At 37.2% G+C, this 21,030-nt stretch overlaps 1 protein-coding gene across 1 annotated transcript in view; it reads right to left on the reverse strand.

The window, feature by feature from the left end:
- LOC129431987 (C-type mannose receptor 2-like) overlaps positions 1–21,030 on the reverse strand; it is an 89,990-nt gene continuing 68,960 nt past the window's right edge. Inside the window, exons 2-6 of the mRNA XM_073869756.1 lie at positions 13,870–13,933; positions 13,325–13,708; positions 12,705–13,043; positions 8,907–8,992; positions 1–1,364 (exon numbers count right to left, since the gene is read on the reverse strand). Of these exons, the coding sequence (XP_073725857.1) occupies positions 1,227–1,364; positions 8,907–8,992; positions 12,705–13,043; positions 13,325–13,708; positions 13,870–13,903 (981 nt within the window). The 5' untranslated portion in view covers positions 13,904–13,933 and the 3' untranslated portion in view covers positions 1–1,226. The remainder of the gene's footprint in view (positions 1,365–8,906; positions 8,993–12,704; positions 13,044–13,324; positions 13,709–13,869; positions 13,934–21,030) is intronic.

A 21,030-nucleotide genomic window follows, 5' to 3' on the forward strand; every position in this document is an offset into this window, starting at 1 on the left:
TCATATAAATTATTTTATTTTATTTATTTTATTGAGCAATTCGAGTTTGAAAAGACTTCACAGTCTGTAAACCCCCAAATCGTGCTATTAATTCTCAAACACAGAGTAAAGATTAAAGCTAAGTATTACATAATGCTATAACTTGATCGGCCCCCCTCCTGGGGTTACTACCAGGGAGAAGGTCGAGCAGTCTCGTCCCCTAACTGGTTTTTGATGAAGCTCTGTGGGTATCGATTTGTAGTGTTAATCCCACTGGTTGGGGGGGGGGGAGTCAGTGCACCGGCTAGTGACTTATCCTAAACCAAACTGTGAAGAGTCTTTTACATGGGGGGACGTTGTATCTTCAAGACATAACTAACTCCTTTCTGTCAAACAGGTATTGTTTAAACAAGTCAAAACTTATATCTTGTTAAGGACTTTTTTGTACTAATGCCTCCCTGTAACACATCACTTATATTGTTTAATCTTTGTAAGTCACTTTGGACAAAATCGTCTGCTAAATGTAAATGCAACTACAAGAATCACACCTAAACTAAAAGCTGCTAATGTATATATAAAGGGAAATAAAAATACAGAACGCAAACGCAACTCTGACAAAAATTACTGCTAAATAGATTGCTGTGAATAGCAGTCCAAAGACAGACTTGATTGAAAACAATAAGAAAAACCAAACTAGACTTTGCCGCTGTGTGTTATCAATCTCTTTCAATGAGGTTGTTTGAAGGCGTTCCACGTCCTTTTGTCAATGTTTACAGTCGCTTGTGTTGCCTTACTTCAATTTAAAGGAACAAGATCATGTCCTTCTGCCAGTGCATACGCAGCATAAGCCACATTTTGTTCAATTATTGAAATGCCTTAAATTAATTTGAATAATTAAAATATATAATAATTATGTTAAAAATAATGTCAATTAATAAGTAAAACATGCATTTGAAATAAATTTTATATGAATTAATAACAGTCCTCAAAGGCATAGTTCACCCAAACAACCATTTACTCATTCTCATGTTGTTACAAACCTGTTTTTTTTTTTTTTGTTCTGATGAACACAAAGAAAGATATGTTAAGAAATGTTTGTAACCATACTGTTTGTGGGCCCAATTTACTTCAATGGTAGGATAAAAGAATACTATGGAAGTAAAGGGGGTCCACGAACGGTCTGATAAGAGAAGTTTCATTATTGGGTGAACTATCCCTTTAATATTGTGATATGGTAACTGTTATATTTAAAAGAAAGTGTGTGGACAGAGTTTCTGGTTCACTTCACTTTCATTTTTTGATGAGAAAACATTTCCATCTGGCTGAACTCTCCATGTCAATGTTGTGTCATTCCCTATCATACGATCCTTCAGTTTCTTCTTTATCTGAAGAACAGAAACAATATTGAGTACTGATCAAACACACATACACACATTCTCGTTTTCATGATTTGTGGGGACATTCCATAGACGTAATTGTTTTTATTCTGTACAAACTGTATAATTTATTCCCTTCCTCAAACCATCACAGAAAACTTTCTGATACTTCAGATTTTCAATAAACATCATTCTGTTTCATTTATAAGCTTGTTTCCTCGTGGGGGCCTCAAAATGTTCCCACAATGTCACTAATTTACTGGTATTCCTATCTTTACCAAGTACACACACACACACGCACACACACACATTTGCCTAAATCAGACTAACTGACACATTACAAATATTGAAAATAACTGAATTAGATGTGTTAAAAAAATTATATATAAAAAAGGATAGAATGGGAAACAAACACACAAAAAACACCAGTCAAGTATCTATTGATTTTTATAACTTGATTTGTTAATCATTTAAACTAGAAGTCAGCTGGTATGGGGGGGGGGTCGATATATTGTCACAGTTAATATATGCCTATGGGCTGATATTGGGGGGGTTAGATTGTCAGCATGTGCCTATAAAATATTTCATGTCATTATTTCTAGTCAGCCGCAGCCGTGTTTTGTTCCTTTAGAAAATAAACTTAAGATGTAAAAATCCAACCACTCTTCTTTTTAATGCCCATAATCCTGCAAACAAGAGTCGGTCCATTGCTGGATGCACATAATAGTTCATACAGAGAGATGGGTCTAAGAAAGATGGGTCTACACCAATTGTTCATAATCCAACTGTACTTTCTATTTTGTGAATGTCTGTTAGCTCATGTGCATTTAAAGATAGGCTACACAAAAACTGTGTGGTTTTCATTTCATTCAAAAACACGTGTTTGTGCATTTTTGACATGTTAAAATAAATGATCTGTGGGATTTTTCACAACTTCACAAATTAATTTTGGGTCACCCAAGATGTATAATACTTCTTGTAAAATGGGTATAATAGGGTCAGGGTATATTCTGGCAAACGGTTTCCCCATCGTGCTTCGCAATCGGCAAAGCGAATGGTAGCCACGCCGTTTACCAACACATGATGCATAACTTGCAAAGCACATTGTTCTTTCTTGTTTCCCAGTGCGATACCACAGAAAGGAATTTAAAGTACAATGCTTCAGAAGTAGAGGCAGGGCAACAGTTATGTTTCAAAGTTAAAGTTCAAGCATATATTAATATACATTAATATATATCTTGAGGCTCCCGATAAAAATCATCAGCTTGGGTTACAAGCTGGAAAAGCTGAAAGAGTCTCCCAACCCAGTAGTACAAAATGCCAATGCCCAAGTTCATACCTGAAGAAAATGGGATGCCCAGCAAGCAGTGAATCAGGCCATAACTCGTCTGAAACACCAAGAAGTAGTTGGATTGACACAGCATGGCAGAGCAGGCTTCGGATGGACAACATCAACCAGCATGTGGTCCAAAGCCACAAAGGTAGAGAGGAAAATTCTAATTGTTCAGGAGATCATGGAGAAGGAAGGGGAAAGCTATAGGGTTAACCCTCTGGGGTCCGACCATTTTGGGACACTGTCAGAGGTTCTGACATGCTCTTACATTTGGTCTTTTTTCAGTTGCTTTAAAACATAATAATGGCAAGTGTCTCATACCACTGTGTTCGGCACAAACTGAGCTAAAATATATGAGCTACATGTATGTACATGTTTGTATTTTTAAGAGAAAAAGGTTTATGCGTGGTTTTTAAAAAAGCAAAAATTTTAAGTCACTGATATAAGTTCACAAAACCCATACTAAACATGTTTTAACAAGAATTTCCTAAACAAAATCTAGTAGTCTAGAGTTTTTACTTTAAAATGATGTGAAAATCATCCTGCCTACTTATTCACATAAAACAATGTATTGATTTAGAAATTGTAAGACACTTTTTGTTTAGAGTGGCCGTTTGCGAGAAGGATTGATTGACAGCTAGCAAACAAAGGCTCGCATAATGAGCTGCATAATGAGGCAGGAGGGAATTACAGTAAAGAATGTGAGGACAAATGTACACGTTTGTTTGAGGTTTATTAAGAAGTTAACAATATAATCAAAATAGAAATGAAGGTCAGTAGGACATTTTTAGTTTATTTGGAAACGAACCCTATTAAAAACCTTAACTTGTATAAGAAACTGATAAACAACAGAGCTGTAAACTTCATGTGACTCATGTTAACATATAACTTTATGTCCAAAGAGTGTGAATATGTTTTTCCACTTCATAGTTTTGTACTGATGAGAGGGATGCATAAGTTGTCCACAGAAATACCCTTACATACATAACTGATGGGTAAATGATAGCACTACATTCAGATAAACTATCATAAACTAAATTAGTATCTCAGATAAACATCTGCAATGATTAGTTAAATAAAAAGCTGTTTTCAGATGACTGTTTTCAGATGCCCATCCCCTTATCGTCTAGCTTCTGTTTTAAACGCGTTTCTGTAAGCGAGTATGAACTTTAAAAACACATCGCAAATGGATGTGCGCGAGCTCGCGTCTCCATGTAAACAACGCGGAGCTCATAATAAACGGTGTCACGTGTAAAGCGCAATGTATGGAATTACCTTGCATGTAAACAATATGGAATCATTTTACAGCAAATCCCGCAGTGCAGCATTTACTCAAAGTTGCCATGACAGATACGAAAGTGAATAACTGTGTCTTAACACTGTACAACATGTAACAGATATCCGCTATTATGGGAGGTCACGCGTACTCGTTTGTAAATAAGCATGTAAACATGGAATCATATTACAGCACACACTTAAAGATACAGTAGTTCAGGTTTACTGAAAGTTTCCATGAAGGATATAAGTGAATAACTGTGTTTAACACTGTTACAGCATGCAACAGTGAAATCCGCCATTACGTGAGATTGCGTCCGTTTGTAAACAACGAAAGTTTTTCAATCCGAAGCGTGTAGTCTGCTAAGGTTGCTTAACGTTACTGTATGTAGGCTGAACTGCACAAGCCATGAGCATATTAAGTTACATGATAGCAAATATAAATGGTATAAATTATCTGTCAACGTTACTTACTTCTAATCCAGCAGTGCGTTCTCCATTGTTCTTCTTAGGTAATGTTAAAGATAAATTCTTCTCTTTCTCAATGTCCAGACATAAATGAAGATATTCCTCACATGTGTGAATAAAGTTTATAATCCAAACATGCGGTAAAAAGTCTTTAAATCTCATCAAACTTTACGCTTTGCTTGTTATTGTTATATGAACAGCTCGTGTCTTCATTACCATGTCAACAGCTGTGGGTGTGACCAAATTAAAGATAATGAAGTCAGCCAGGAAAAACGGTACTCTCTTTACTTCAATGCAGATTACATAAACAGGCAATATTTGTTTTTGATTATATTTAGCTTGTTTAAAAGTAGACATTTCAGGCTTTCTTTGGATATGTGTATCATGCTTGTGTGACGAGTATTCGTTTCAATGGATTTTTGTAACGTGTTTTGAGAGACAGCTGGCGGAGACAGAAATGTCTGGATGCACACCCTGTTTATTTTCTTTATTTGACAAAAACACAAAGATCTGTTGTTATTGTGAATGAACACATATTAAAGAAGACCCTTTACCGTTTCAAATGATGTCAAACACGTAAGTGTATGATTATTAATGATGAAGTATTTTAAGTTGATTCTGCCATGATAAGGAAAAAACACGTCAAAACGCGGCCCCGCGTTTTTGGACCCCAGGGGGTTAAAGCTGTGAGCCAATCTCAGCAAGGGAAATTGAAGACCTAGGAGGCCGTAATAGACAGGACCATCATCCGAGCCGACCTGTGGAAGCTCCCCCAAGGAAGGTTAACTTTCTTGATCAGGGCCACCTATGATACCCTCCCAAGCCCCCAGAACCTGCACCGTTGGTATGGGACAGAAGAGTCTTGCCAGCTCTGTGGCCACCAGAGTCCCAGCCTTCAACACATCCTCTCTGGCTTTAAGACGACTCAGAGCCGGCATGGGTGGCGCCATGACCGCGTCATGCGGAAGCTAGCAGACTCGAAGTGAACAAAGCCAGCATGTCAACATCATACCTGTCAGCTCGATCCTGTCCCCACCCCTTTACTTAAGGCCTGTGTCAGATCCCTAGCTGTACCGATTACACTGATTATAAATGCCTGTCTCAATTCTGTAATGTCCCTGCTGCACTCAAAATCGCTGTAATTACACCCATTCTCAAAATAACAAATTCCAACCCTACATCACTGTTAAACTACCGTCCTATCTCCAACCTCCCCATTCTGGCTAAGGTATTAGAAAAAGTGGTGGCATCATAACTTCACAATTTTCTAAACCATCACAACCTGTATGAGCCTTTTCAATCTGGTTTCCTCCCGTGTCATAGTACCGAGACTGCCCTACTACGCATAGTTAACAATCTTCTTCTGTCTGTGGACTCCGGCTCACTTAACCCTTGTGTGGTGTTCAGGTCTGTGGGACCCGTTTTTAATGTTTACTGAAAGAAAAATTATGCAATTAATTGTTGTTTCAACCTCAGATTCATTGGCCTTGGCTCATTTTCTATAAAGAACATAAAAATAATTAACTTTATAATGACTGTACACCCCCCTACACATTTATATTACATATGTGGTGTTCGGGTCCACTGGACTCGGGGGCAATAAAAGTGTAAAAAATGAATGTTCTATGTAATTTCACTTTGTTTTTCTCCTACCTGTGACTCCTGTGAGTGCATGAGTGTGTTTGTATATATGTCTGTACATATGTGATGTATGCATGTCAGAGTTTTGTCCTTCTGCACTTGCTGTAACAGCGCAAGGATACAACATGTTATATACCGTGCATGAACATTTGTCTGTACCCACTGTCCAAAACACTTTACCTTTTGTCTAACAGGAACCATTTTACCATTATCTCCCTTCCAAAAAAATCCATAGTTTTATTGTAGTAAAAGAGTAGTAATCATGGTTATTTGGTATATTTATTGCCATTTGTAAAACCATGTGTGTAGCTTGTATTTATTACGTTGTGGGGACCAAATGTCCCACAAAGAAGTGTGTGAGCATGTGTGTGTGAGGAAGAGTGAATAATAGAGAAAGTAAAATATTATCCATGTATTTTCATCATTCTAAGTTGTGGCCAAATGCAACACATTGTACTGCAATGTGTGTGAACATAAGATGTACACAATATATGTGTACAAAATTCAAGAAATGCATACGCAACACAACTACACAGTAAAAATTAGCTTCTTATGTGTTGTGTTGGCTGGCATGAACAGGTTATCTGTTCAGTGTGGATAATATCTTATGATACGACATCTGTTCAGTTGAGGCCTGTGCTGTGGAGACTGACACAAATGTGTACAATTTCGAAGAGTTCAAAGAATTAAACATCAACTGTGATGAAAAACTTATTTTAATTTATACTTATTTAAGATTAACATGTTTTTCCATCAATATCTGGATCAGAATACAATTTTCTTCTTTTATTTCACATTATCACAAAAACGAATGGCACTTTAGTTTATAAATAGTCCTCTACCAGTGGTAAATGACAAATATTAACCATAAATTCTGTCTATGTTACTTGCAATAAGGCTAAAGTAAACATCTGTAAACAATATTACATAAATTTGTATAACTGCATTGGTTTAAGAAACTAATAATGCTCTGGGTCCACTAGACCCACAAACATCGTCTAAGTAACAAAAATATGAACACCACACAAGGGTTAATATTCTCATCCTTCTCGATCTTAGTGCTGCATTTGACACAATAAATCACAATGTCTTAATCTCCCGTCTGTCTGCTATTGGTGTTTCTGGCACAGCCCTAAATTGGTTCCAATCATACCTCACAAACAGAAAGCAATTTGTTGCACTTGGTTCACATAAGTCTTCCCAGTCCTCAGTCACTCGTGGTGTCCCTCAGGGTTTGGTTCTCGGGCCACTCCTTTTTCTCATATACATCTTCCCTATTGATCAGATTATTTGCAGCCACGGTCTACACTTCCACTGCTATGCAGATGACATTCAACTCTTACTACCACTTCACCCTCTGATCCCCCCCACACTCACTCACTCACTTACTGGCTTTCTGACTTAAAAACATGGATGCAAAACAACTTTCTTAAACTCAACACGGATAAAACAAAAATTCTGCTGATTGGCCCTAAAAGCATGCTCTCTAAACCTTACACTTTCACACCTAATATTGATGATTCACCTGTTCACTCTATCGCGACTGTCAAAAACCTCGGGATTACATTTGACTCCACTCTAAGCTTTGACCATCATATTAAATCAGTCACTAAAACTGCCTTCTTTCACCTCCGTAACATTGCCCGCCTTTGACACTTCCTTTCTGTCAGTGATGCACAGACTCTGGTTCACTCCTTCGTCATGTCCCGCTTAGATTACTGTAATTCACTTTTCCTTGGTCTCCCCACCAAATCCCTTCAAAGATTGCAATATATCCAAAACTCTGCAGCCAGGCTCCTTACACATACAAAACGTTCTGCCCATATCACCCCCATTCTCCATCAGCTCCACTGGCTACCAGTTTCATCCCGGATTAAATACAAAGTACTACTACTCACCTTCAAAGCCCTCCATAATCTTGCTCCTCCGTACATGCAACGTCTTAACTTGCCAACTGAAGTTCCGACAGCAGATTTTTATAACATTTCTTTGACCCAACATTGTAATCTGGTCCACCTTACGAAGACTGTCATCATGGCCAAGCTAACTGTTCCATGGGGAGATGGGATAGAAACAGCATTTCAGGAAAAGGCATCCGCATGCACACAAGCTGGGTGGAGAGCATATACCATTGCATTGGAGGTTGGTAGGAGGGGCTTCACTGGAACTTCCATGCAGCATTTCCTTAAGACTCTCGGTGTCAGAGGCACAAAGCTGCAGAAGGCCTTGAAAGACCTGGCAGAGGAGGCAGAGCAGGGGAGCTTTTGGCTGATGTTACGCAGAAAGGACAAGGCGTGTGGGAGAGACGGATCCTAGGGCAGCATGTCACCACCTAGACATGTTCCGGGATTAAAAAAAGCAAAATATCAAGGACAGGTGGCTCCCAGCTGAGGACACTGCAGCCGCCCAACCCGCACTGGCGGAAGTGCATCTGGCAGAAATGCCTTGCAGGTAGCTTACCTGTGCGTGCATCTAATATTAGGTTAAGCAAAACTTTAGATGCATTAGAAAAAAATAAAGTTGTTAAAGCATTTGGGATCAGAGAGGCAAACAACATTTGCGCTGTACTTAACCTATAAATATTTGACAAACTTGTATATTATATCTGTTTGCATGAACTTTAACTTTGAAATTTTTAACTGTTGCTCTTACTTCTGTAGCATTGTACTTTAAATTCCTTTCTGTGGTATTGCGCTGGGAAACAGGAATGTACTCTGTGCTTTGTGAGATTTCCATCGTGTTTTGGTAAACAGTGTGTATTTGCTTTGTCGATTGCGAAACGCGATAGGAAAACCGTTTGCTAGAATATACCCTGACCTAATAGGTCCTCTTACCAACTGTAAGATGGTCTCCATCACTGCAGGGTCATTTAGATTCTGACTCGATTTCAACTCCACTCTCATGATCTGCTGCTTTGTATCTGTTAGAATATTACATAAATCAGTTGTATTTATAACTAATGAACAGTGAAAGAGAGCAACAAAAAACAACTTACATCTGTAAATAATTACATTTGAATGTTTAGGCGAGAACTGAGCGAAAGTAGCCTGGTAATAGACAAAGTCTGGCTAGACATAATTGATAGCATTTACCTTCTCGTGGGGGGGGGGGCTTGTCTGAAGTATAAAATAATCGTAAGCCAATGCACCGGCTCAGCCACATCGAACTTTCACTGTAAACACACGTATGATGCGAAAACAAATCCAGCGAGCGAGTATCGGCGTGAACATGGATGTGAACGACTTTTGCAGATTATCTGAAGTAGATCGAGCCAGAGCTAGTTGAACACTATCCTTATGGTGACTTTACACTTATGTCTAAGTGGAGGAACCACTCACTCCTCCCAAACTCAAAAACTCTTCCAGCAGACAGCCCTAACCATAATGTAAATTAAATCTTCCTACCTTCTTTTCTGGTTAATCAGGAATGTCACCAAAGAATTATTGCCCATGTGTCCTCCACCATTATCTGTGAACAATGAAATTCCCCTCCATGATTTCTCAATCATTGTGCATGCGAAGCTGTGCAGCGCACAGAGTTTCACTGCCTTCTTTACCTGATCCTCCATCAGAGCAACCAAGGGGGACAAACAACTATCGGCCTTTGGCCTCAGAGGCGTCATGCCCATTCAAACTGAGGGGGCACGTGCCCCCTTGGTTTTTTTGAGCCAATGGATTTTGCATCCAACCTCAAAATCAAATAAGCGTCCATTAATCTGTTATTTGACTTTTAATCTGTTTAATATGCACAATATTATACATTCTGTGCTGCATCCTTGTCACTTTTCAGAGATTTTCACCGTTTGGTGTTTTGATCATGTTACATTACTTTTATTCTGGAGCGTCTGGGCGCGCTCACGAGCTCTCTGCTGTTGCTGGCTTGCTGCTGCATTTAGCTATCTGAGGAATTAAAATGTGTTAGAAATGCTCACAACATTTCCAAACCCCAGAACGGTAATGTGCAGTTAACCTCCTCTGTGTAGAAAATGTATGGTTTTAAATGTGACCGTCTCAACGTTATATTAGTAGAGATTCATCTTCTTGGCACAACGCCAAAGTTCGCCAGAGTTCACGCAGGCGCGGAATCTCACATGATCACATATGAGGTAAAATTTAATGCAAAAATCTGTTCCTCTAATAATTTTATCAAAACATTTTATAAAATCATTATTGAACATTAAAATCAATCACGTGGCTATAGCTTATGTCATTTTCGATGTTTATATTCTTTATGGATTTAAAATTACATTAATTTTATATGATAATGCAGTTGTTTTGCCAAATGCATTAATGACACAATTAAACAAGCCATTAAGACTTAAATAAATAAAACATGTCGTTTCAGATGTAAATATGATGCAAATGTGTCATTATTCCGATTGAATAGTATTTGATGTTAAAGTTAGTCATCACTTTTATTTTGGAGGTTTTTGCACGAAAGGAGGGGTTTTCAGATTGTTAGAAATGTAAGTGCCATGGAAAAGACTGAAAGCTCTATAATATTTCGTTTGATGTCTGTGTATGCACAGATTTCTGTGAGGTGTTGACACTGTGCCCCCTTAAAAAAAATTGGTGCATGACGCCCCTGTTTGGCCTCCCCAGTTTATCGCTGACGATCGGTAATATTTGATAAATTCATCTTTTCCCAAAACCTCTCGGGAGGAGGGCAACAACATCATCTCCATTCAAAATGTTTAAAAAACACTCTTCTGGTTCGAGCTTCAGTTGGCAAATGCCGGAAATATTCTCCACAACAGAGCGAATAGCATTCTGTGCCTCCATGTCTGCTGTAAACTACAATCTTACTTTCGGTGCTTAGCGTATATGTGACGGTTCTCAGCCCGCCCTCTGTTCGTTTTGAGGCCGGAGGAAAACGGTTATAATTGGAGATATTTCAGACTTAGTACAGAAGCGAAATGAAATGTAGCGGAAGTACAAAGTCTGATGAAGTAAAACTATGACTGCATCTTTAGCACGCAACCCTTGACAGACCTGACAAATATCAAGTTTTTTGCGCATCTAGGTTTGGAAAGCTGTTTCAACCATGATTAAATGGTGGCATGAGTAAATTCCTAAAGGGATAATTTTTTCTAATAACACATTGTGCTTCTGGTTTTATGTGTTACAGTAGGGGAGACCGGGGCTGGTTGTCTCATGGGTTGGTTGTCACACTGCTTATTCCAGACATACTACATGTCGCTGTGGTACAATTTTGATATCAATTTGTTAGCCTTTAATAGCTTACTCATTTGCACTTGAAATTTTGCTAAGCAGACACAAAACATTGAGGTTAGGAGACAATTTTTTATTTTTATGGGTCAGAGTAAATTTTCATGTTGGTGTTGTTTTTGTGTTGAGATCTTGTAGGATATTAGTCATTCAAAAACAAAACACTCATTAAAAAGCTAAAAGTAGTACCTTTATTTTGAATCATCTTTTAGCTATAAGTTAAACCCGTGTGGCAGCTAGTTTATCATGTTTGTCAAGAAGTCAGTTGGGGATGGTTGTCACATAGCTTGCAGGGTTGGTTGTCACAAAAGAATATTGGACATGTAGACCTTTTAAGACTGTTTGTCTGATTGTTTGTTTGTTTTTGTTTGCTGTTAAAATAAAATAAATAAAGCATTAAATAAAGAGGTTTTAACACTAAAAATTATTTCATTTTATTTCTCAACACAGTAGACAATAGGCTTTATGCCCAGCTGCACTACTTCCTGAACTTCAGCCAGCTTCTTGTTTCCTGTCTGCCATTATTGGACAAACTGATTAATCCAGGTGTGCCTGACCTCAGTAGTCACAACAACAATAATCAGACACACCTGGATTAATCAGTTTGTCCAATAATGGCAGACAGGAAACAAGGAGCTGGCTGAAGTTCATAGTGCAGCTGGACATAAAGCCTATTCAAGTAACTGATCACCCATTTTAATCCCATTGTTTAAACATAATGGGCATTAATAACAACTATCATAGGGGTGGATTCATATTAAAACTTATTTGCAGTTTCTAGCTTAAAAAACAAAAAAGTTACAAACTATCTTTTCAGATCCCAATTTATCACTGAAATCCAATTGAACCATAGGGACAACCAACCCCGTGATGGGGTTGGTTGTCACATTGTGTCAGAGTGTCTTTGATGGTTAATTACTTCCTGTTACAATACAATCGAAAAGTAAAAAGTATACACATTTAAAGCCAAGACCCCAAGTTTTCATTTCATGTAGGAATTTCTGCTGAAAGATTTTTTGAAGATTAGCAATTCATTCATGCATGAGTAAAGATTGTGACAACCAACCCCGATCTCCCCTACTGATCAATCTACAGGTTCATTAGTGCTCTAACACACCCTGAAGTTTGACTTCTAAGAGTTTTTCAAAATAAAAGTAAATCAGGTTTAAAAGTCAGGAGTTACTGTCGGTTAACACTTATTACTTTTGTCCCGATGCTAATACTGTCTCAAACATTGTTTAATTTTTTTATGAAAAATTGTACTTTCGCCCTGCTCTCTAATGTCAGTTGTTATTTTCTATTTTAAAAATAAAGTTGTTTATACTCAGATGTTTTTCTACAGTTGTGACTTATTTAGGTGAAATTCCAAAAAGTTTTGATGAATTTATTACTCATGAAACTTACGACGTAAGCAGATAAATGGAAGGGTCTCTGAGCAGAGTCGATCATCAAATCCATCAAGAGCTGCAGCACGGCAAGGTGGGTTCGGGCCAGTCACGTTAGGTTGTCCAGCGCTCCAGGTTATGGGGAACATGTTGATATCTGTTCCATCTGACCACCACCACTTGGCCTTACCGAGACTAATCCATGCTTTTTCATATCCTACCATCATATTTACCAGCAGGTCATTTTCAGTTCGATTATAAATGGTGGCCAGGGTTGAGTGATACTGTGTGCAGTAATCCCAACCATCATCCCGTGACATGTTTTGAGGTATAAAAACAAACTTCTCTGCTATGCTCTCTGTAATAAGATGAGAATAAGGTCATTTGTTATATTCCTTTTTTACGGTAGATGTCATCTTGTTTAAACACACCTGATTCAACTTATCAGCTTTTAATAAAATGCTCCTGAAGAGCTGAAGTCTGTGTGTCAAATAATGGAAACCTTTCCCATGTTTACTGTTAAGGAGGCCTCCAAACAGCCATATTAACATTAAAACATTTATTCAACATTAACTGGGGGTACAAATAAGATTTGTTTCACCACTCGCAATCTATACATTATAAAGACATGTTTCTTACCATTGATGCAAAAAAATGGAAACATTTGATCGCATGCTGTATCGTCCCATCCACTGGCACTGATGGCACCACAATCCGATTTTGCATCTGAGTTGTCTGGCTGTCCAGGCTTCCAGAATGATAATGACACTTTCCATCCAACTGTCACATTCACACCATGATATTTCCACCACCAACTGTTATTACTTTGTCCCAATCCAGTCCAAGCCAATGGAGGCAGCGCAGGGCTAACCGCTTCTTGTAGACTTGTCTGGTCTTCACTGCTTGCAATTGTGGCCAAGTCAATGTGATACTTTTTGCAGTAAGCTTGTGCATCATCCCAGGTCTTATTCTCCTGGATGAAAAGAAATTTATTTGAGATGCTCTGTATGAACATCCAGAATCCTGTTGAGAGGAGAGTAGAAATAGATTTGTCAGACCTCGTCTATAATGTGCAACTTACGGTAAATGGATCTTTCTGCACAACAAAATGAGTGTTAAATGAGCACTGGTCTGTGTTTGTTTGAATCCACCATAAAATGTATTTAAAGTGACAGTGCACTGACCTGAGAAGAGCAGAAAATGAAGCAACTTCTCCATTGGTGATGGATTAACAGAATGCAGCAAATCCTAAACAAAAAATGAAAAGAGTTTATTAAATCAAACACATTTTAATAATCTAAATAAACTATCATTGTGAATTCTAACAGCTGCTCTGACCTATACTGTGTATAATAAGTTAACCTAAAACAGTCAAGCTGAATGGTAAAAAATTAATTTGTTGTCTTAGTCCTTAAATTCTGAAAAAAACCCATAACCATCTTCACTTCAATTTGACTTTGTTTTATATATGTACAAACGTCCTTAATGAGAATTAACAGAGGTAAACTTTACTTGAGATTATATTAAAAAGAAGTTTTGTCTGCAGTCAATATTATGGTGATCAGTGTTTTAATGTAGATGTGCGCTTGACTTTCATTAAAATAATCCTCTTTGAACATTTACACTATAGTGTTTTGTTTTAAACATTTGTACATTAACAAGTTACACTGAAAAAACGAACTTTTTGGTGTAGTAATATTTATTAGATAAACTCTCATAATTTCTACATAATAATATTAACATTTATTGAGAACTAGATTTTCCCAAGTAAAATGATGATAAATACACAATTAATTCATGTAAAAAATGAACTGTGTGGGAATAGTAAGTCTTATTAGATATTTTCTTGTATTATTTAACTATTTTATAGTCACTACACATAGTCCTAAAATAATTAAGTAAATTTTAAATCCATTTAACTAAAAAATCTAAGTAAAATTTACTTACATTTATTTGCACATGTTGTAAGCAATACCCACAATTCTTTGCGCCTGAATATTTTTATTTTTTAAGCTTTATCACATAATAAGAACTGATAAGAACTTTAACTACTTAAATATTTGTTAGCAAAATGTCATAAAGGTTTAAGCTCTTATATTATTGATGTTGTTTTGTTGTAAATAATACTTTTGTGAAGTCACCGTTCAGGTGATCAGTGTTTCTTTACATGAACCCTGTTCAGAACAGTGTATTGTAATTCTTTCCACAGTGCTGATAATGCATGTCAGAAACACAGTTTGTGTACGTTTCTGTTCAGAATCAAGTTTATTCAATGACTGACTTGTTGTCAGTCATGAATTTTGTGTTATAATGCCATTTATAACACTAAAAATAACTAGGTCCATAGAAATATGTAAAGAAAATAACAAACAGAAAATACGATTTAGTTAATATTATTAGGACAGCAGTGCTTCAAAAAACCTAATAGACTTTACCTAAACGATTAAAATAAATCTAACTCCTAAATAAAATAATTAAGTAACATTTAATTAATTATTTAACATGTGTTTTATTATGCAATTTCAAGTAAATTTTATTTGATTTTAGTAGGTAAGTTTTACTTATGAAAAAGCAGTACATTTTACTTAAAAAAAGTTCGTGCAAATTGTTACGAGGATTTTTTTAAGTAAATTTTACAAGTTGTTTTTTTCAGTGTACTGTCATTGTTGAGTTTTAATTATGCCTGAGTTATTGAGGAGTTTAACACTTTATCAACATTTTAATTCATAAAAATACTTAACAGTCCAATAAACTTGAAAGTTTAGCTAACATAACTCAAATCAACAAATCCTTTATAACACAAATTTCTAAATCAAGGCTTTATCTAGTAGTAGTCTCTACAGGTTATTTGGTTATTTGAACTTTTATGTAAGTTTGCTACAATAAATAATCAGCTGTTAGCACAGCAAACTATTCCTAAGTTTCTTCAAGGCATTTGGTTTGCATATTGTTTTTTTGTTTTATTTTAAATAAAGGTAGCCTATAGATTTGTTCAAGTACTAAAGATAAAAACAATACTCACAAAACCTCTGAATTGTAATGAAAACATTCATGTTTACCTGGAGAAACAGTGAAGACTGAAGCTGAAGTGCTCTGTACTTTTTCAGTCTCTATATTTTGGGTTTTATTTCCTTCAGCTTCGCACACAAATGATATGCAATATGTAAAACTTTAAACTCATTTCCATTATGATGTTTAGATTTTCCATTCAGATTCAAGAAAGCATTGTACATTTCCATGAACTATGAGATCATTTATGTTGAGATGACGTGAAAGATGCATTATTTATCCTCATAAACATATTCAGTAATGTCTTTTAGAAAATGAATACCCAGCAGACACCTTGATATCACATTGACATTAAATGTTAGTCAACAAGATGTGCATGGCTATGTTGTCAAAAACTGATAAATTTTTCTGCAATAACTATTTCTGGTACTTTTTTTGTATGCACGACTGTACTGTGTACAAAAAATCACTCTGAGGCTGACATCAAGAAACACATACAAAAACTATCTGCGGTCTGCTTCCAACAGCTGCACTGAAAATGTTTTGCTGTACTTATGAAACTGTTTGCCAGTAACTTGATTTATATCTATCTATCTATATAATTTATTGGCAACACTCTGTTCAAAGAAATATGAACATTAAACCTTAACCAATCTTTATCTTTACAGAATAAAAACAGCCTCATGCAAAGCATTCTTGGAAACAAAATCCTCATCAACCCGTTTTTTTTAGTTTTATTCTGTAAAGAATTAAAAAAAAAACTTTACCAAAAACAAGACGGCCATAAAGGACAACACCAGACGAAGATAATAATATTGCATACATTTTAAAAATCCGCTAATCAACTAAAGCCTTAAATGGCCTAGCACCTTTTAGAGAATTTCTATTAGAAACAATCCATCACGTACACTGTGGTTACAAAATTCTGGTCTTTTAATTATCTCTAGAATATCAAAAGTGTCTAAAGGTGGTCAATCCTTTTCCTACTTAGCCCCTAAGCTCTGGAATGATTTACCCAACAATGTTCGACAATCAGTCAATCAATATAAATCTAAACTAAAGACATTTCTCTTTAACAAAACTCACGTAACTCGTCTTGGTAATATACTTATGCCGCAATAGTTAGTTGTCTGGAACCGATCAGATTAATCAACCACTATACTGTATGGCACTTGCAATCATTACATGCGAACGGCCCCTACGCTAGTTTCCAATTTGTTTTTCTTTTCCTGTCTCATCCTTGAACCCGAGGACTATGAGACTTACAGACCCAGTTCCGGCTGCCATAAAGCTCATCACACCACCGATCTACTGGCTTCTCCTTCAACGTGTCCCAGCGGGTCTTACCAGTCACTACTTCCTGTTTAATTTACTCTATTTTTCATATATATTCGGCCATGTCTGTCTCTCTCTCTAGGTTTTTTCTCCATAGGACTTTTTTCCTGATTAAATTAGTTTTTAACTTTGACAAATTGACAACGAACCAGAGCCTATGAACAGTTACTCAGAGTTACAGGATTAGTTTTGAGTTGACAAAACCAAACCAGTGTGATCAGACGGTACCATGAATCTGATCATCAACCTTTCTTGTCAACTTACACACATAAAAAGGAGGCGTGTTTAAACAAATAGTAAAATAAACAGCTCCCTTTTTCCATACCATGTGTATTTTGTCCACTCACGACCCACTCAGAATATACAAATATATACAAACACCTACATGTATATACACGAAAAGTGACCTATACTCAGGCATTATTTTCAGTCACTTTAAATAGTGTAAATACCTCCAACCTATGTCACTTTACTCTATTTGAAATTGCTATTTATTAATCACTCAATGTTGCTCCCTTATTACTGTTACTACTGTAAATACTTCTCATTTATGTCACTTTACTCCATTAATTGCTAAATAATCTCCTACTGCTGCTACCATTATTAAAAAAAAGTAACGTGGCACTATAGCCGGTGCTATATTTTATGTGTAGATCATTCTGGTAAGTGATTGTGTTTGCATACTGTATGGACGCTGAAAGACACCGTACTGGAGGAAGTGCGCATGGGCATTAGTCTTGTCTGCTTCACATTCACCTTGCCGACCACATCTTCTAAAACCACATCTTCCAGTAAATTAGATGAGAGGTTTTTAAAGAAATTGGTGCAGCCCCAGCACCAAGGGAAAATCAGAAAGTCATGGAAAAGCCTATTCTCTGCACATATTCGCACAATCTAGCTTCTTAGAAATTCGGATTTATAAAAAAATAGTTACGGTATAATGCAATGTATCTAACATACACTTGTTATCTATGTAGCCCCAAAAATGGCGTGTTCTCTAAAAACCCCAACACTACCCTCTAAACCATGTCGAGTAACATCAAGTTTGGCATGTAAGGGATATATGGTGGCAGGTCGGGCTGGTGCATGCCTGCACATTATGAGTATCCTTCAGTCATACCAGGCTGACCTGCCAGGAAATTGAAGTGAAGATGGTTATGGTGGGTTTTTTTAGAGTTTAAGGATCTCTGGTAAGATGTTGAATGTTTTAACATTCTGCATGATTGCTTTAGGTTAATGTCACTCATTTCATAATTTTTTTAATTATTTTATTATCCATTTGGCAGACGTTTTTATCCAAAGCGACTTACAGTGAATTACAAGCTATCATTTTTTTAACAATACGTGTGTTCCCTGGGTTCAAACCCATAACGCAATGCTCTACCACTGAGCTAAACAGGAATTTTATGCATTGTACAACTAACTGTAACTTAAAGGGACACAAGGCAAGTCTGAGTATTATTTCTCTACTAGCTCCCCCTAGTGTCTGGGAGTAAATGCTTTCTATATCTGAGACTTTACGAGACTGAAGGACACCGGGTCGGATACAGCGAACTTGCAAGTGGGGTATTCTTCCTACAGAGGGTAGGGGCGGGCGAGAGAGACTTCATTCGTCATGTAATGAGTCATTTAACCATATACAGACTTACGATGATGATTTATTAACATAAAAATGCTGCCTTGTGTCTCTTTAATAAAAACCAGTAAGAAGTGATGCTAAGTAAAGTTGACTAATTATATACATTATAGGTCAGAGCAGCTGTTAGAATTCACAATGAAAGTTTAGGATTCGCTGCATTCTGTTAATCCATCACCAATGGAGAAGTTGATTCATTTTCTGCTTTTCTCAGGTCAGTGCACTTTAAATACTCTGTATGGTGGATTCATACAAACACAGGCCAGTGCTCATTTTGTGGTGCAGAAAGATTCATTTAAGTTGCGCATTATCGAGGAGGTTTGACAAAGTTAGTTTTCAAATGTTTTTGTCTACTATTTCTTACTCTCCTCTCAACAGGATTCTTGACGTTCATATAGAGCAACTCAAATAAATTTGTTCTCATCCAGGAGAATAAAACCTGGGCTGATGCACAAGCTTACTGCAAAAAGTATCACATTGACTTTGCCACGGTTGCAAGCAATGAAAACATTGCCCCATCTCATTTCTCACTCTGCAGTTTGAGGGCTTTTTATCAATAAACACCGGCCAGAATGAGCCTGCAGTTTCTCTGTCTCAAGATCTCTCCAGTCTGCAATTGTCTCCCATGCAGGTTTGTCATGGCCCCAATATTCTGCAGGACTTCATGCATCAGCATCAAAGAAAAGCTTGAAGTCAGGGCATTGATTCGGGCAGTGGCATTGTGTGTAAGCCCTGGGAACAAATCTTTGGCTGCTGGGAAGTAGTTTATAACGCAGAATGTGGCCTTCAAAGAGAGAAGACTTTGGATATGTTGAATATGCCCTAATAACACTGACCCCACCCCGACATCACCCCCACCCCCTTACCACTCAGACACACTTTTACACACACACACACACACACACACACACACACACACACACACACACACACACACACACACACACACACACACACACACCATTTTTCAATATTAAAGGTTTATCTCTTTAGTAGCAATGCGGCCTGCATAAAACAGCAAAAATGTTGACATTTTGATGAATGCATGAAATGGTGAAAAGCGCCACCTGGTGGACAGGTATAAAAATCAAAACTTGAAGGCCAGTAGTTCAAAATGATATATTGACATAAAGGTATTTATTAGTTTATGTTAAAGCTCCACTGTGTAGGATCTACTCCCATCAAGCGGTGAAAGTCTATATGACAACCAACTGAATATTACTTTCTAGCCCCCCCCCCATTCGGAACGCGTTTTAACTCGTACGGTGGCCCGGCCGTGTCATGCCAAAGTTAACATGGCTTCCAGTAGCTACAAAGCAAAAGCAATGAAAAAAATGAACAATTTGCAATGTCATTTGCGTGTGATCCATCAAAGCACACAGATTTATGTTTAACATGGAAAAAGTCTGATTGTCATGATATGTCCGCTTAAAATCACATACAAAAAGCAACCATAAACGTAGCTTAGACACTTCTTTTTTCATTGACGCGAGGAAAAATATCACAGGGGCTGTTAAACTTGGTATTAATATGTGTTTTCGTAGATCAGATCACAAGTGGACGAGAGAGACACATTACGTTTACACTTGGTGTTTAAATCCGTCTCTTTTTGTCCATTTTCGCCGCTTATCTTCAGATTACTGAGGAGATGGTCTGTGGACGAGTCCCTCTTCTGTCATTTAATCATGAGCTAATGACGGGTTTAAATGGACACGAACTAATATGTCAGAGTCCAATGCTTATGTTTAAGTAAACATTACATGTCTGTGTATATGTAAGAGCTTTCTCTGATATTGGTGAAATAAGATCGCTCAACTTTCACACGCTTGTAAAATGAAACGAAAGACGAGCAGATCAGACGCGTTTATCAATGAAAGGCTAAAAATAGCGCTGTACACCGTGTGTTTGTGTTAGAGGTCAGAAAAGATGAAAAACATTTATCTCAGTACCTCAGATTACATAAATGTGCGGAGAGACGGCGTGTGGCTGTTCCAAGACATTAAACCACATGCATGTTTACACTAACAAGTGTTACGCATACCCATGCTATAGTTAGCCAAGGAACTATAAAACTTCAAGTTTACAACATAAACTGTATATGTAAACGAATATGCTAAAGTACCTGTGGTGAAGATAACTTAGCAACTTCATTGTCCAATGAGCCCCATCTTGGAAAACTAACTCCAATATTGACTTTGGTCTTTATGTTTTTCCTGTCGCGTTGTCGTTTAAAATCCCTGTTTCGCTTCCTTGGCGACTTGTTTTAATGTCCTCGAGAATAGTTCTTCAACAAGCTTTCAAAGCATTAGATCGTAGGTTTATCACGGCGTGCTGCCGAAGGATTCAGTCTAACGCAGGTCGCATA

Source organism: Misgurnus anguillicaudatus, chromosome 1 (genome assembly GCF_027580225.2).
Source record: "Misgurnus anguillicaudatus chromosome 1, ASM2758022v2, whole genome shotgun sequence".
NCBI lineage: Eukaryota > Metazoa > Chordata > Actinopteri > Cypriniformes > Cobitidae > Misgurnus > Misgurnus anguillicaudatus.